The 17,319-nt window shown below is 48.0% G+C and overlaps 1 protein-coding gene across 3 annotated transcripts in view; it reads left to right on the top strand.

Annotated features, from left to right (window-relative positions):
- Positions 1-17,319, top strand: part of LOC135549666 (engulfment and cell motility protein 1-like) — a 216,435-nt gene that overhangs the window by 77,537 nt on the left and 121,579 nt on the right. For all 3 annotated transcript variants that reach the window (XM_064979847.1, XM_064979848.1, XM_064979846.1), the window contains exons 3-5: positions 7,736-7,776; positions 14,641-14,713; positions 14,874-14,924. In XM_064979847.1, the coding sequence (XP_064835919.1) occupies positions 7,736-7,776; positions 14,641-14,713; positions 14,874-14,924 (165 nt within the window). The remainder of the gene's footprint in view (positions 1-7,735; positions 7,777-14,640; positions 14,714-14,873; positions 14,925-17,319) is intronic.

Below are 17,319 nucleotides of genomic sequence, written 5' to 3'. Positions count from 1 at the left end.
GGAGCTCATTGAGACGAGCAGCCAGCTCAGTGCTCTGGAGCCCATTGAGACGAGCAGCCAGCTCAGTGCTCTGGAGCCCATTGAGACGAGCAGCCAGCTCAGTGCTCTGGAGCTCATTGAGACTAGCAGCCAGCTCAGTGCTCTGGAGCTCATTGAGACTAGCATCCAGCTTAGTGCTCTGGAGCTCATTGAGACTAGCATCCAGCTTAGTGCTCTGGAGCCCATTGAAACTAGCAGCCAGCTCAGTGCTCTGGAGCCCATTGAGACTAGCAGCCAGCTAAGTGTTCTGGAGCTCATTGAGACGAGCAGCCAGCTCAGTGCTCTGGAGCTCATTGAGACGAGCAGCCAGCTCAGTGCTCTGGAGGTCATTGAGACGAGCAGGCAGCTCAGTGCTCTGGAGCTCATTGAGACGAGCAGCCAGCTCAGTGCTCTGGAGCTCATTGAGACGAGCAGCCAGCTCAGTGCTCTGGAGCTCATTGAGACGAGCAGCCAGCTCAGTGCTCTGGAGCTCATTGAGACGAGCAGCCAGCTCAGTGCTCTGGAGCTCATTGAGACTAGCAGCCAGCTCAGTGCTCTGGAGCCCATTGAGACGAGCAGCCAGCTCAGTGCTCTGGAGCCCATTGAGACGAGCAGCCAGCTCAGTGCTCTGGAGCTCATTGAGACTAGCAGCCAGCTCAGTGCTCTGGAGCCCATTGAGACGAGCAGCCAGCTCAGTGCTCTGGAGCCCATTGAGACGAGCAACCAGCTTAGTGTTCTGGAGCCCATTGAAACGAGCAGCCAGCTCAGTCCTCTGGAGCCCATTGAGACTAGCAGCCAGCTCAGTGCTCTGGAGCCCATTGAGACGAGCAGCCAGCTCAGTGCTCTGGAGCTCATTGAGACTAGCAGCCAGCTCAGTGATCTGGAGCTCATTGAGACTAGAGCCTCTACAGAGTGAGCTGCTGCCTCTCTATCACATAGCAACACTGTGTGTGTGTGTGTGTGTGTGTGTGTGTGTGTGTGTGTGTGTGTGTGTGTGTGTGTGTGTGTGTTTGTGTGCGTAACTCTGCTGCTGTGCCTCCCAGGCCTCTACCCAAACATTTGTTTTTTAGTGTCTGAGAATTGATCTATGTACAGCACATGCTAAAGAGAGAGAACTAGCTACTGTAGCTCTGAGGGGCTGGTGAGGATGCTCTAGACAGGGAGAGAGAGGGTGGAGATAGAGGGGGGTGATAGCAAGACAGATAGAGAGTGGGGAGGTAGAGAGAGAGGGGGAGGTAGAGCGAGAGAGAGAGGTAGTGAGGTAGAGAGAGAGGGGGAGGTAGCGAGAGGGAGGAGGTAGAGCGAGAGAGAGGGAGGAGGTAGCGAGGTAGAGACAGAGAGAGGAGGTAGAGAGAGAGAGAGCGGGAGGAGGTAGCGAGGTTGAAAGAGGGAGGAGGTAGAGAGAGGGAAGAGGTAGCGAGGTAGAGAGAGGGGGGAGGTAGTGAGGTATAGAGACGGAGAAGGTAACACAGTAGAGAGAGGGAGGAGGTTTGCTAGGTAGAGAGAGGGAGGAAGTAACGGGGTAGAGAGAAGGAGAATGTAGCGAGGTAGAGAGGGAGGAGGTAGCGAGGAGGTAGAGAGAGGGAGGAGGTAGCAAGGTAGAGAGGAGGTAGCGAGGTAGAGAGAAGGAGGAGTTGGCGAGGTAGAGAGAGGGAGGAGGTAGCAAGGAAGAGAGAGGGAGGAGGTAGCGAGGAAGAGAGAGCGAGGAGTTAGCGAGGTAGAGAGAAGGAGGAGTTAGCGAGGTAGAGAGAGGTAGAGAGGTAGAGAGAGGGAGCGAGGTAGAGAGGTAGAGAGAGGGAGGAGGTAGCGAGGAAGAGAGAGCGAGGAGTTAGCGAGGTAGAGAGAAGGAGGAGTTAGCGAGGTAGAGAGAGGTAGAGAGGTAGAGAGAGGGAGGAGGTAGTGAGGTAGAGAGAGGGAGGAGTTAGCGAGGTAGAGAGAGGAGGAGTTAGCGAGGTAGAGAGAGGGAGGAGGTAGAGAGAGGGAGCGAGGTAGAGAGGTAGAGAGAGGGAGGAGGTAGAGAGAGGGAGCGAGGTAGAGAGGAGGTAGAGAGAGGGAGGAGGTAGTGAGGTAGAGAGAGGGAGGAGGTAGCGAGGTAGAGAGAGGGAGGAGGTAGCGAGGTAGAGAGAGGGAGGAGGTAGCGAGGTAGAGAGAGGGAGGAGGTAGCGAGGTAGAGAGAGGGAGGAGGTAGCGAGGTAGAGAGAGCGAGGAGGTAGCGAGGTAGAGAGAGGGAGGAGGTAGCGAGGTAGAGAGAGGGAGGAGGTAGCGAGGTAGAGAGAGGGAGAAGGAAGAGAGAAGGTAGCGAGGTAGAGAGAAGCAGAAGGTAGCGAAGTAGAGAGAGGGAGGAGGTAGCGAGGTAGAGAGAGGGAGGAGGTAGCGAGGTAGAGAGAGGGAGGAGGTAGCGAGGTAGCGAGAGGAAGGAGGTAGAGGGAAGGAGGAGGTAGCGAGGTAGGGAGAAGGAGGAGGTAGCGAGGTAGAGAGAAGGAGGAGGTAGCGAGGTAGAGAGAAGGAGGAGGTAGCGAGGTAGAGAGAAGGAGGGAGTGAGGTAGAGAGAGGTAGAGGTAAAGAGGTATAGAGACGGAGAAGGTAACGCAGTAGAGAGAGGGAGGAGGTTTGCTAGGTAGAGAGAGGGAGGAAGTAACGGGGTAGAGAGAAGGAGAAGGTAGCGAGGTAGAGAGGGAGGAGGTAGCAAGAGGGAGGAGGTAGCTAGGAGGTAGCGAGAGGGAGGAGGTAGCGAGGAGGTAGAGAGAGGGAGGAGGTAGCGAGGTAGAGAGGAGGTAGCGAGGTAGAGAGAAGGAGGAGTTGGCGAGGTAGAGAGAGGGAGGAGGTAGCAAGGAAGAGAGAGCGAGGAGTTAGCGAGGTAGAGAGAAGGAGGAGTTAGCGAGGTAGAGAGAGGGAGCGAGGTAGAGAGAGGGAGCGAGGTAGAGAGAGGGAGGAGGTAGAGAGAGGGAGCGATGTAGAAAGAAGGAGGTAGAGAGAGGGAGGAGGTAGCGAGGTAGAGAGAGGGAGGAGGTAGCGAGGTAGAGAGAGGGAGGAGTTAGCGAGGTAGAGAGAGGGAGGAGGTAGAGAGAGGGAGCGAGGTAGAGAGGTAGAGAGAGGGAGGAGGTAGCGAGGTAGAGAGAGGGAGAAGGTAGCGAGGTAGAGAGGGAGGAGGTAGCAAGAGGGAGGAGGTAGCGAGGAGGTAGCGAGAGGGAGGAGGTAGCGAGGAGGTAGAGAGACGGAGGAGGTAGCGAGGTAGAGAGGAGGTAGCGAGGTAGAGAAAAGGAGGAGTTGGCGAGGTAGAGAGAGGGAGGAGGTAGCAAGGAAGAGAGAGGGAGGAGGTAGCGAGGAAGAGAGAGCGAGGAGTTAGCGAGGTAGAGAGAAGGAGGAGTTAGCGAGGTAGAGAGAGGGAGGAGGTAGAGAGAGGGAGCGAGGTAGAGAGAGGGAGGAGGTAGAGAGAGGGAGCGAGGTAGAGAGAAGGAGGTAGAGAGAGGGAGGAGGTAGCGAGGTAGAGAGAGGGAGGAGTTAGCGAGGTAGAGAGAGGGAGGAGGTAGAGAGAGTGAGCGAGGTAGAGAGGTAGAGAGAGGGAGGAGGTAGAGAGAGGGAGCGAGGTAGAGAGAAGGAGGTAGAGAGAGGGAGGAGGTAGCGAGGTAGAGAGAGGGAGGAGGTAGCGAGGTAGAGAGAGGGAGGAGGTATCGAGGTAGAGAGAGGGAGGAGGTATCGAGGTAGAGAGAGGGAGGAGGTATCGAGGTAGAGAGAGGGAGGAGGTAGCGAGGTAGAGAGAGGGAGGAGGTAGAGAGAGGGAGGAGGTAGCGAAGTAGAGAGAGGGATGAGGTAGCAAGGTAGAGAGAAGGGGTAGCGAGGTCGAGAGAAGGAGGAGGTAGTGAGGTAGAGAGAGGGAGGAGGTAGCGAGGTAGAGGGAGGAGGTAGTGAGGTAGAGGTAGCGACGTAGAGAGAGTGAGGAGGTAGTGAGGTAGAGAGAGGGAGGAGAGAGAGAGGGAGGAGGTAGCGAGGTAGAGAGAGGTAGCGAGGTAGAGAGAGGGAGGAGGTAGCGAGGTAGAGAGAGGGAGGAGGTAGCGAGGTAGAGAGAGGGAGGAGGTAGCGAGGTAGAGAGAGGGAGGAGGTAGCGAGGTAGAGAGAGGGAGGAGGTAGCGAGGTAGAGAGAAGGAGGAAGTAGTGAGGTAGAGAGAGGGAGGAGGTAGCGAGGTAGAGAGAGGGAGGAGGTAGCGAGGTAGAGAGAGGGAGGAGGTAGAGAGAGGGAGGAGGTAGCGAAGTAGAGAGAGGGATGAGGTAGCAAGGTAGAGAGAAGGGGTAGCGAGGTCGAGAGAAGGAGGAGGTAGTGAGGTAGAGAGAGGGAGGAGGTAGCGAGGTAGAGGGAGGAGGTAGTGAGGTAGAGAGAGGTAGCGAGGTAGAGGGAGGAGGTAGCGAGGTAGAGGGAGGAGGTAGCGAGGTAGAGGGAGGAGGTAGCGAGGTAGAGGGAGGAGGTAGCGAGGTAGAGGGAGGAGGTATCGAGGTAGAGGGAGGAGGTAGCGAGGTAGAGGGAGGGAGGAGGTAGCGAGGTAGAGGGAGGGAGGAGGTAGCGAGGTAGAGGGAGGGAGGAGGTAGCGAGGTAGAGGGAGGGAGGAGGTAGCGAGGTAGAGGGAGGGAGGAGGTAGCGAGGTAGAGGGAGGGAGGAGGTAGCGAGGTAGAGGGAGGGAGGAGGTAGCGAGGTAGATTGAGGGAGGAGGTGGCGAGGTAAAGGGAGGAGGTAGCGAGGTAGAGAGAGGGAGGAGATAGCAAGGTAGAGAGAAGTAGGAGGTAGCGATGTAGAGAGAGTGAGGAAGTAGCGAGGTAGAGAGAATGAGAAGGTAGAGAGAGTGAGGATGTAGGGAGGAGGTAGCAAGGTAGAGAGAGGGGGTAGCGAGTTAGAGAGAGTGAGGATGTTGCGAGGTAGAGAGAGGGAGGAGGTAGCAAGGTAGAGAGAGAGAGAGAGAGAGAGAGAGAGGAGGTAGCGAGGTAGAGAGAATGAGAAGGTAGCAAGGTATAGAGAAGGAGGAGGTAGTGAGGTAGAGAGAGGTAGTGAGGTAGAGGGAGGGAGGAGGTAGAGAGAGGGATGAGGTAGAGAGAGGGATGAGGTAGAGAGAGGGATGAGGTAGAGAGAGGGATGAGGTAGAGAGAGGGATGAGGTAGAGAGAGGGATGAGGTAGAGAGAGGGATGAGGTAGAGAGAGGGATGAGGTAGAGAGAGGGATGAGGTAGAGAGAGGGAGGAGGTAGCGAGGTAGAGCGAGGGAGGAGGTAGCGAGGTAGCGAGATGGAGGAGGTAGCGAGATGGAGGAGGTAGAGAGATGGAGGAGGTAGAGAGATGGAGGAGGTAGCGAGAGAGAGAGGGAGGTAGCGAGAGAGAGAAAGGGAGGAGGTAGCGAGGGAGGAGGTAGAGAGAGAGAGAGAGGGAGGAGGTAGAGAGAGAGAGAGAGAGAGAGAGAGAGAGAGGGAGGAGGTAGAGAGAGAGAGAGAGAGGGAGGAGGTAGCGAGGTAGAGAGAGGGAGGAGGTAGCAAGGTAGAGAGATGGAGGAGGTAGAGAGATGGAGGAGGTAGAGAGATGGAGGAGGTAGAGAGAAGGAGGAGGTAGAGAGATGGAGGAGGTAGCGAGAGAGAGGGAGGGAGGAGGTAGTGAGAGAGAGAGAGGGAGGAGGTAGAGAGAGAGAGAGAGAGAGGGAGGAGGTAGAGAGAGAGAGAGGGAGGAGGTAGAGAGAGAGGGAGAGGGAGGAGGTAGAGAGAGAGAGAGGGAGGAGGTAGAGAGAGAGAGAGGGAGGAGGTAGCAAGGTAGAGAGATGGAGGAGGTAGAGAGATGGAGGAGGTAGAGAGATGGAGGAGGTAGAGAGATGGAGGAGGTAGAGAGATGGAGGAGGTAGCGAGAGAGAGAGGGAGGTAGCGAGAGAGAGAGAGGGAGGAGGTAGAGAGAGAGAAAGGGAGGAGGTAGAGAGAGAGAGAGAGAGAGAGAGGGAGGAGGTAGAGAGAGAGAGAGAGAGAGGGAGGAGGTAGAGAGAGAGAGAGAGAGAGAGGGAGGAGGTAGAGAGAGAGGGAGGAGGTAGAGAGAGAGAGAGAGGGAGGAGGTAGAGAGAGAGGGAGGAGGTAGAGAGAGAGAGAGAGGGAGGAGGTAGAGAGAGAGGGAGGAGGTAGAGAGAGAGAGAGAGGGAGGAGGTAGAGAGAGAGAGAGAGGGAGGAGGTAGCGAGGTTGAAAGAGGGAGGAGGTAGAGAGAGGGAAGAGGTAGCGAGGTAGAGAGAGGGAGGAGGTATTGAGGTATAGAGACGGTGAAGGTAACGCAGTAGAGAGAGGGAGGAGGTTTGCTAGGTAGAGAGAGGGAGGAAGTAACGGGGTTGAGAGAAGGAGAAGGTAGCGAGGTAGAGAGGGAGGAGGTAGAGAGGAGGTAGAGAGAGGGAGGAGGTAGAGAGAGGGAGGAGGTAGAGAGAGGGAGGAGGTAGAGAGAAGGAGAAGGTAGCGGGGTTGAAAGAGGGAGGAGGTAGCGAGAGGGAGGAGGTCGCAAGGTTGAGAGATGTGGGGGAGGTGAAGAGGGGGGTTAGGGGAGAGAGAGAGGGAGGAGGTAGAGAGTGGGAGGAGGTAGCGAGGTAAAGAGAGGGAGGAGGTAGCAAGGTAGAGAGAGGGAGGAGGTAGCAAGGTAGAGAGAGGGAGGAGGTAGAGAGATGGAGGAGAGCAGGAGGAGGTAGCGAGGGTGGGGGAGGTAGAGAGAGGGGGAGGGGGTGAGGAGAGAGGGGGAGGTAAGGAGAGAGAGGGGGGATGTAGAGAGAGGGGGTGGAGAGAGGGGGGAGGGGGGGTAGGGTGAGTTGGGGTAGAGTGAGAGGGAGGGGCGGTAGAGTGAGAGAGAGGGAGGGGGCAGGTAGAGGGAGGGGGAGGTAGAGCAAGAGAGGGAGAGGTAGAGAGACTGAGCGAGAGAGGAATAGGACTGCTTGAAGCCTTAGTAAGGGTACAGGAGGATAGGGAGAGAAGAGGTGTGTGTGTGTGCATGCAGTGTTACAGAGTGCCCCCTCTTCCCTGCAGTACACTCTCAACGGAATGGGGAACACTGCAGTAGAGAGTTAATACTGGCTGTCACAGTCGTTCCATAACAGACAACACCACTCCCTCCCTTGTTCCCTCTGTCTGGAGAGAGACTTTATAGCTGTACACAATACCATTTGAAATCTTTTATGGAACTATAATGATGTTCAGATGGTTGTTGATTCAACAGCAGAACATATGAAGTGCATCCCAAACAGAACTCTATTCCCTACATCGTGCACTACTTTTGACTAGAGCCCTATAGGCCCTGGTCAAAAGTATTCCACTATGTAGGGGAAAGGGTGCCGTTTGGGACTTAGACCTGGCTGTCCAGATCCTTAACCACTGACCACTAAAGTTGTACCACTCCACCCTGCATGATGTTATAAACATAGACTGGTCCCAGATCTGTTGTTGCCATCTTGCCAACTGGTGTGATAATGAACATAGGATTTGGAAAGACCGCACAAACAGACCTAGGACCAGGCTAGTTAAAATGTTCTCTGAAGAATCCTCTCTGGTTCTATCTGAATCTCCTTTAATGTTATATAAAGTAGTTGTTCCCGAGCAGTGTATTTCTACTGTATCCTTCTCCGATAGAGTCAATGTTCCCCCACTTCCATTTGAAGTAGCTGTCCTTAAAGGTCCTTGTGTTCTAATGAGGATGAACTGTTGTTTCTGATTACTCATTCTTCTTTTCTCAGAAAAAGCCCCTCTCGGCCATTATAAAAGAAGTGTGCGAAGGGTAAGGAAATGTTTTTCTCTCTCCCTCTCTCCCTCTCTCCCTCTCTCTTTCTTTCTCTCTCTCCCTCTCCCTCTCTCCCTCTCTCCCTCTCCCTCTCTCTCTCTCTCTCTCTCTCTCTCTTTCTCTCTTTCTCTCTCTCTCTTTCTTTCTCTCCCTCTCTCCCTCTCCCTCTCCCTCTCTCTCTCTCTCTCTTTCTCTCTCTCTCTTTCTCTCCCTCTCTCTCTTTCTCTCTCTCCCCCTCTCTCTCTCTCTTTCTCTCTCTCTCTCTCTCTCTCTTTCTCGCTCTCTTTCTCTCTCTCTCTTGCTCTCTTTCTCTCCCTCTCTCATTTCAATTCAATTCAAGGGCTTTATTGGCATGGGAAACATGTGTTAACATTGCCAAAGCAAGTGAAGTAGATAATATATGAAGTGAATATATAAAGTGAAATAAACAATACAAATTAACAGTAAACATTACACATACAGAAGTTTCAAAACAATAAAGACATTACAAATATCTTATTATATATATATATATATACAGTGTTTTAACAATGTACAAATGGTAAAGGGCACAAGATAAAACAAATAAGCATAAATATGGGTTGTATTTACAATGGTGTGTGTTCTTCACTGGTTGCCCTTTTCTCGTGGCAACAGGTCACAAATCTTGCTGCTGTGATGGCACACTGTGGAATTTCACCCAGTACATATGGGAGTATTTCAAAAATGGATTTGTTTTTTCGAATTCTTTGTGGATCTGTGTAATCTGAGGGAAATATGTCTCTCTAATATGGTCATACATTGGGCAGGAGGTTAGGAAGTGCAGCTCAGTTTCCACCTCATTTTGTGGGCAGTGAGCACATAGCCTGTCTTCTCTTGAGAGCCATGTCTGCCTACGGCGGCCTTTCTCAATAGCAAGGCTATGCTCACTGAGTCTGTACATAGTCAAAGCTTTCCTTATTTTTGGGTCAGTCACAGTGGTCAGGTATTCTGCCGCTGTGTACTCTCTGTGTAGGGCCAAATAGCATTCTAGTTTGCTCTGTTTTTTTGTTAATTCTTTCCAATGTGTCAAGTAATTATCTTTTTGTTTTCTCATGATTTGGTTGGGTCTAATTGTGCTGCTGTCCTGGGGCTCTGTAGGGTGTGTTTGTGTTTGTGAACAGAGCCCCAGGACCAGCTTGCTGAGGGGACTCTTCTCCAGGTTCATCTCTCTGTAGGTGATGGCTTTGTTGTGGAAGGTTTGGGAATCGCTTCCTTTTAGGTGGTTATAGAATTTAACGTCTCTTTTCTGGATTTTGAAAATTAGTGGGTATCGGCCTAATTCTGCTCTGCATGCATTATTTGGTGTTCTACGTTGTACACGGAGGATATTTTTGCAGAATTCTGCGTGCAGAGTCTCAATTTGGTGTTTGTCCCATTTTGTGAATTCTTGGTTGGTGAGCAGACCCCAGACCTCACAACCATAAAGGGCAATGGGCTCTATGACTGATTCAAGTATTTTTAGCCAAATCCTAATTGGTATGTTGAAATTTATGTTCTTTTTGATGGCATAGAATGCCCTTCTTGCCTTGTCTCTCAGATCGTTCACAGCTTTGTGGAATTTACCTGTGGCGCTGATGTTTAGGCCACGGTATGTATAGTTTTTTGTGTGCTCTAGGGCAACAGTGTCTAGATGGAATTTGTATTTGTGGTCCTGGTGACTGGACCTTTTTTGGAACACCATTATTTTGGTCTTACTGAGATTTACTGTCAGGGCCCAGGTCTGACAGAATCTGTGCATAAGATCTAGGTGCTGCTGTAGGCCCTCCTTGGTTGGTGACAGAAGCACCAGATCATCAGCAAACAGCAGACATTTGACTTCGGATTCCAGTAGGGTGAGGCCGGGTGCTGCAGACTTTTCTAGTGCCCGCGCCAATTCGTTGATATATATGTTGAAGAGGGTGGGACTTAAGCTGCATCCCTGTCTAACCCAACATGTTTTTTGCCAATTTTAACGGCACACTTGTTGTTTGTGTACATGGATTTTATAATGTCGTATGTTTTACCCCCAACACCACTTTCCATCAGTTTGTATAGCAGACCCTCATGCCAAATTGAGTTGAAGACTTTTTTGAAATCAACAAAGCATGAGAAGACTTTGCCTTTGTTTTGGTTTGTTTGATTGTCAATTAGGGTGTGCAGGGTGTTGTACGGACATTTGCTCAGTACATTGTTTTCATTGACGAAATGTACGAGTCTGCTGTTAACTTCTTGCGTCGAGCAATCCCGGATCCGGGATTCTATTTATAGCCTCAAGCTCATTAGCATAACGCAACGTTAACTATTCATGAAAATCGCAAATGAAATGAAATAAATATATTTGCTCTCAAGCTTAGACTTTTGTTAACAACACTGTCATCTCAGATTTTCAAAATATGCTTTTCAACCATAGCTAAACAAGCATTTGTGTAAGAGTATTGATAGCTAGCATAGCTATAAGCCTAGAATTCAGCCAGCAACATTTTCACAAAAACAAGAAAATCATTCAAATAAAATCATTTACCTTTGAAGAACTTCAGATGTTTTCAATGAGGAGACTCTCAGTTAGATAGCAAATGTTCAGTTTTTCAAAAAAATATTATTTGTGTAGGACAAATCGCTCCGTTTTGTTCACGTTTGGCTATGAAAAAAACCTGTATCCAGTTATAGCCTCAAGGTCATTAGCATAATGTAATGTTAACTATTTATGAAAATCGCAAATGAAATGAATGTGCTAGCTCTCAAGCTTAGCCTTTTCTTAACAACACTGTCATCTCAGATTTTCAAAATATGCTTTTGAACCATAGCAAAACAAGCATTTGTGTAAGAGTATTGATAGCTAGCGTAGCATTTAGCGTAGCATTTAGCGGGCAACATTTGCACAAAAACCAGAAAAGGATTCAAATAAAATCATTTACCTTTGAAGAACTTCGGATGTATTCAATGAGGAGACGCTCAGTTACATAGCAAATGTTCAGTTTTTCCTGAAAGATTCTTTGTGTAGGAGAAATCGCTCCGTTTTGTATATCACGTTTGGGTACCAAGAAAAAACGAAAATTTAGTCATCAAAATGGCGAACTGTTTTCCAAATTAACTCCATAATATTGACTGAAACACGGCAAACGCTGTTTAGAATCAATCCTCAATGTGTTTTCACATATCTCTTCATTGATATATGTTCGTGGTAGTCTACTTTCTCCGGTGCATCGCTTGGAAAAAGACGTGCAGTTGAAGATGACGCACCAATTTCGACGGAGGACACCGGGCGGACACCTGGCAAATGTAGTCTCTTATGGTCAATCTTCCAATGATATGCCTACAAATACGTCACAATGCTGCAGACACCTTGGGGAAACGATAGATCGGGCAGGCTCATTCCTTGCGCATTCACAGCCATATAAGGAGACAATGAAAAACAGAGCCTCAAAAATCCTGCTCATTTCCTGGTTGAAGTTTCATCTTGGTTTCGCCTGTAGCATCAGTTCTGGGGCACTCACAGACAATATCTTTGCAATTTTGGAAACATCAGAGTGTCCCCTTTCCAAAGCTGTCAATTATATGCATAGTCGTGCATCTTTTTGTGACAAAATATTGCGCTTAAAACGGGCACGTTTTTTATCCAATAATGAAATAGCGCCCCCATAGATGTAACAGGTTAATGATAATGCAGAGGATTTTCCCAAGGTTACTGTTTACGCATATTCCACGGTAGTTATTGGGGTCAAATTTGTCTCCACTTTTGTGGATTGGGGTGATGCCAGAGCTAAGGATGATGTTAAAGAGTTTTAGTATAGCCAATTGGAATTTGTTGTCTGTATATTTGATCATTTCATTGAGGATACCATCAACACCACAGGCCTTTTTGGGTTGGAGGGTTTTAATTTGTCCTGTAACTCGTTCAATGTAATTGGAGAATCCAGTGGGTTCTGGTAGTCTTTAATAGTTTATTCTAAGATCTGTATTTGATCATGTATATGTTTTTGCTCTTTATTCTTTGTTATAGAGCCAAAAAGATTAGAGAAGTGGTTTACCCATACATCTCCATTTTGGATAGATAATTCTTCGTGTTGTTGTTTGTTCAGTGTTTTCCAATTTTCCCAGAAGTGGTTAGAGTCTATGGATTCTTCAATTACATTGAGCTGATTTCTGATATGCTGTTCCTTCTTTTTCCGTAGTGTATTTCTGTATTGTTTTAGTGATTCACCATAGTGAAGGCGTTGACTCAGGTTTTCCGACAGGTTTCTCAATTTCTTTCTTAGATTTTTGCATTCTTCATCAAACCATTTGTTATTGTTGTTAATTTTCTTCGGTTTTCTATTTGAGATTTTTAGATTTGATAGGGAAGCTGAGAGGTCAAATATACTGTTAAAATTTTCTACTGCCAAGTTTACACCTTCACTATTACAGTGGAGCGTTTTACCCAGGAAATTGTCTAAAAGGGATTGTATTTGTTGTTGCCGAATTGTTTTTTGGTAGGTTTCCAAACTGAATTCCTTCCATCTATAGCATTTCTTAATGTTACTCAGTTCCTTTGGCTTTGATGCCTCATGATTGAGTATTGCTCTGTTTAAGTAGACTGTGATTTTGCTATGGTCTGATAGGGGTGTCAGTGGGCTGACTGTGAATGCTCTGAGAGACTCTGGGTTGAGGTCAGTGATAAAGTAGTCTACAGTACTACAGCCAAGAGATGAGCTATAGGTGTACCTACCATAGGAGTCCCCTCGAAGCCTACCATTGACTATGTACATACCCAGCGTGCGACAGAGCTGCAGGAGTTGTGACCCGTTTTTGTTGGTTATGTTGTCATAGTTGTGCCTAGGGGGGTATATGTGGGAAGGAATGCTGTCACCTCCAGGCAGGTGTTTGTCCCCCTGTGTGCTGAGGGTGTCAGGTTCTTGTCCGGTTCTGGCATTTAGGTCACCACAGACTAGTACATGTCCCTGGGCCTTGAAATGATTGATTTCCCCCTCCAGGACGGAGAAGCTGTCTTCATTTAAATATGGGGATTCTAGTGGGTGGATATAGGTAGCACACAGAAGGACATTTTTCTCTGTTAGGATAATTTCCTTTTGAATTTCTAGCCAAATGTAGAATGTTCCTGTTTTGATTAATTGAATGGAGTTAGTTAGGTCTGCTCTATACCAAATTAGCATACCCCCTGAGTCCCTTCCCTGTTTCACAGCTGGTAGTTTGGTGGATGGGACTACCAGCTCTCTGTAACCTAGAGGGCAACCAGTGGGTCCGTCTCCTCTATACCAGGTTTCTTGCAGGATGACAATGTCTGTATTACCGATTTATTTGGTGAAGTCTGGATTTCTGCTCTTTAGGCCAAAGACAGATGACCTCAGGTCTTGGATATTCCAGGATGATATGGTGAAGGCTTTTTGTTCCAGAGTGTCCAATGTTGTTGGTCGTGGTTTGGCCTCAGGCCAGTAAGTGTGAGCAGATCCTGCTGAGCATCTGGTACATGCCATTGGCTTGGGCGAGTGTGAGAGTGGGGGTTGGGACTGTTTGCCCGCTCACTACCTGGGCGTATGTGTGGCTTCCATGTTGAGGCCCTCTTTGCGGGGGTGGGGTGCATGGGGTGGGCAGGAGTGGCATAGGTCTGATCTGAGGGGGCCTAAATGGGGTGTGGGCATGGTTGGGGTGTGGATTTGTCTGGGTGTGCTGTGGTCTGGATGTAATTCCTCTTGGCGTGGGTCCTCTATGTGTAGGTCCAGGGGGTAGTCCTGCAGGTCTGGGAGGGTGTCTCGCTGGTCTGGGTGGGGTGTCTATTGATCTGTTGCTCCTGTGTGAAGTGTTGGGGATACGTTTGAGAGCGATGTCCTTTAGGGTTCGGGCAAAGGTGCTGTGCTGCCTTGTAGAGGTGGACCTGGTCATAGAGGCTGTTCAAGTCCAGGGTGGAGTGGTGGGCCAGGAAAACATTTGGTTTTGAGGCACAGACACGGGAAATACTTGTGTTTACCCGCTGTATTGTGGCAGGGTGGAAGTCTTTTCGTGGTAGCAGGGTGGAGTTAACCACTTGTGCGTTGGGGAAAGTAGAAGAAGCCTTTTCAATCACTCCCTTCAGTGCTGTGGCCACCCTTTCCTGCTGTGCTCTCAGGTCGTTTGTGCCTGTGTGTATTATTATGTGGCTGGGTGAGCCTAGTTGGTCCTCAGACAGAAGGTCGAGGGCGCGCTGGGTGTTTGGACACCAGAGTTTAGACACACTGTGCTTGGGAAAAAGTTTTTTTTCTTCTATATATTTCCCATTTGAGTCCATAAGTAGTACAATATGTGTCTTGTGTTTGTCCTCAGTGGGTGTGGGGGGGTTGTCAGAAGGGCTATCAGGGTGGCTGACAGGGGGTGTGCTCAGAGGGGGTGAGAGCCGCTGGGCTTGGGGTTCTTCATTTGTCTGTTCTGCTGTGATGTCGACTCTGGTCAGGGTTTGGTGTGGACTGTTCTGCTGTGGTGTCGAGACTTTTGTCGGGTGCTGAGGTGGGCTGTTCTGCTGGCTTCTCTGTGGGGGTGGCCACCTCTCTAGTGGGTTGTTCTCTGTCACACGCCGTCCCCCTCAACCTCTCCTCCGTCCCCCTCACCCTCTCCTCCACCATCAGTCTGATCCTCTCCTCGAGTGCTCTGTTCTTCTCCTGATCCTGCTCTTTCTCCTGTTGAAGTTGTCTCACCACTGTCCAGAGTGCACTCTCTCTCTCTCTCTCTCTGTCTGGCTCTCATAACCTTCATAAAAATGCTCATATTTATGCATTTCTGTGCTGCGTTTAAATAAAAAAGCTCTTGGCTCTAAGTGTTTCTCTGTCATTGAGAGATGCAGTGTTCTTTCATTTCAAAGTTCAGAAGTATTTTGTTTTTCATTTTCGTTTTCAGCTGGTCTTTGGGGAACCACGAAAACTTTGCTCTGCAAAATGCTGATTCCACTCATTTCTACATCACGGAAAAGGTTGGCATCTACTTTCTTGTTATCTCTGTCATATTGGACTAAACAATGATAATATGCATATTGATTGTAATGTTGCAACTCAACAGTAAAACTGTGTGTATTGTGTATATGTTCAATTTGAAATCACACCTCAAAGTTGTCCCTTTTCTTGTCACCGCAGAATCGCAGTGACATAAAGAATGGTTCGATACTGCGACTAACAACATCTCCTGTAAGTTTTGGTTATATACTCATCAAGTGGTCCTAAAACATATTGGAAGAGGAAGAGTCTTTGACCTCCAATAGTTTCATTTTATAAGTCTAAATCTTCTTTTGATATTTTTTTTAACCTTTTCTCTATTTAACAGTGAAGTTGAAACTCACATTTCAGAGTAAAGGGGAATTTCAGAGTTAAGTGGAAAGACACATTTTATGTTTAAGTTAAATGACTCATTCAACTTACACAACCATTCGGCCATCCTGCCTTCCTGCCTTCCTGTTCGTAACATGAAGATTTAGTTAGATACTGAGCATTTTGACTGAGAGTGTCTGCCATCCCTATCATGACATCTTAATCTTGCCTGTCCCCGCCTCCCTCCCTCCCGTCCTCTTCCTCTAACCCCTCGGATAGATAGAGAGGGTGAGAGTCCTGGAAGAGTGTCTGCTGTTAGGGGGAAAATCACTCAAGACGGGCCCATGCAGAAACGTCTGCTCCAGTATACTCTGAGGGTTAGATAGATATCTTTTGTTTTCACCTTCTCTGCATTCTTGTTATGGCCTGGCTTCTCCCTTGAAGCCAATAACAGTCCAAGCTAATGACATGACTGTAAAGGAGAAGTTCTGATTTAGCATACATACTGTATAATAGATGAGCAGCTCCATCCACACAAGACCTCAAGAACTGTATACAGATGTAGGATCCTACGTTGAGACAGTTTGATACAGCAGGAAAATAACCCTGCAGCAACAGGAAATATGAACTATCATGTGGATTATAGTTCATGTACATTTTGGTAGGGGTTGATCATTTTTTAGTAAGGGAAAATCACATTTCAAAATTGAAATGACAAACTTCAGAAGCCTTTTTAAACCTCAAATAAACGACTTATTGTGAATGTTCTGCATTGCAAAGATCCTACATCTTTCTCTCTTTCTCTCTTCTTCTCTCTTTCTTTCTCTCTCTCTTCTCTCTCTTTTTCTCTTCTTCTCTCTTCTTCTCTCTTTCTCTCTCTCTCACTCTTTCTCTCTCTCACACTCTTTCTCTCTCTCTCCTTCTCTCTTTCTCTCTTTCTCTCTCTCTTTCACTCTTTCTCTCTCTCTTTCGCTCTCTCTTTCCGTCTCTCTCCCTTGTTCGCTCTCTTTCTCTTTGTCTCCCCCCTCTCTCTCTCTCTCCTTCTCTCTCTCTCTTCGCTCTCTCTCTCTTTCACTCTCTCTCTCTCTCTCTCTCTCTCTCTCTCTTTCGCACTCTCTCTTTCTCTCTCTCTCTCTCTGTGCCTTTCTCTCCTCAAACGACTACCACAACATGTAAACTCCTCAAACGACTACCACAACATGTAAACTCCTCAAACGACTACCACAACATGTAAACTCCTCAAACGACTACCACAACATGTAAACTCCTCAAACGACTACCACAACATGTAAACTCCTCAAACGACTACCACAACATGTAAACTCCTCAAACGACTACCACAACATGTAAACTCCTCAAACGTTGCTAAATAAAGCTGCCACTCTGTCAGAGCTCAGTGCTTATTATCATCTGTATTAGGTTACAAAATCCGACTTTTTGGTTATGATGTTAATGTTATGTTAGAGAAGGACCCCATGGAATGATTCAGAACATGAAGAATCATATTTGCCTTGGTAAAATGTAACATAAGGAAGTGAAATTTCATCACCAAAGCAGGTTTTCACCTACTCTGGGCAGAGTGAGTGGGCACTATTTTCTCTCTCCTTTCGACTAGCCTGGGTACTAGTTTGTTTGTGTCATCATGTTTGGCATGACAAGGAGTGGCACAAACAGGTACCCATGCAACCTTTTGACGCCAGTCTCAGACAGCTGCCTTTTCTATTACCCCTGACTTGACCCTATGTACAGTGGATATATGGTGAGCTCCAACAGCTTTGGGAAAGTGACACATTTGTTTGTTTTGGCTCTGTACTCAGCATGCAATGACTACATTAAGCATGTGACTCTACATAATTGTTGGATTTATTTGCTGGATTCATTATTTGGGCCAAAAATAATCTGAAACTCAACCAAAACAAACTGCAAATGTGTTCACGTTTGAGGAGTCACATGCTTGAAGTAATCCTTGCGTGCTAGGAATAAGGGACCAAATACTACACTTTTGACTTCTTTAATACACATAAGTGAATTTAACCCAATACTTTTGGTCCCCTAAAATGGAGGGACTATGTACAAAAAGTGCTGTAATTTCTAAACAGTTCATCTGATATGATTGAAAATACCTTCAAATTAAACTGCACTTTAACCTCATAGTCATTGTATAATTTCACTGTATGTGTATACATATATCCACATACATGCGTACACTGAGTGTAAAAAATATTAAGAACACCTTCCTAATATTGAGTTGCACCCCAAACCACCCCCCTGCCCC

The sequence above is a fragment of the Oncorhynchus masou genome, chromosome 12 (genome assembly GCF_036934945.1).
Source record: "Oncorhynchus masou masou isolate Uvic2021 chromosome 12, UVic_Omas_1.1, whole genome shotgun sequence".
In the NCBI taxonomy this organism is placed as follows: Eukaryota; Metazoa; Chordata; class Actinopteri; order Salmoniformes; family Salmonidae; genus Oncorhynchus; species Oncorhynchus masou.
Note: the sequence above shows the minus strand (reverse complement) of the source record. Positions and strands in the feature narration are given on the sequence as shown.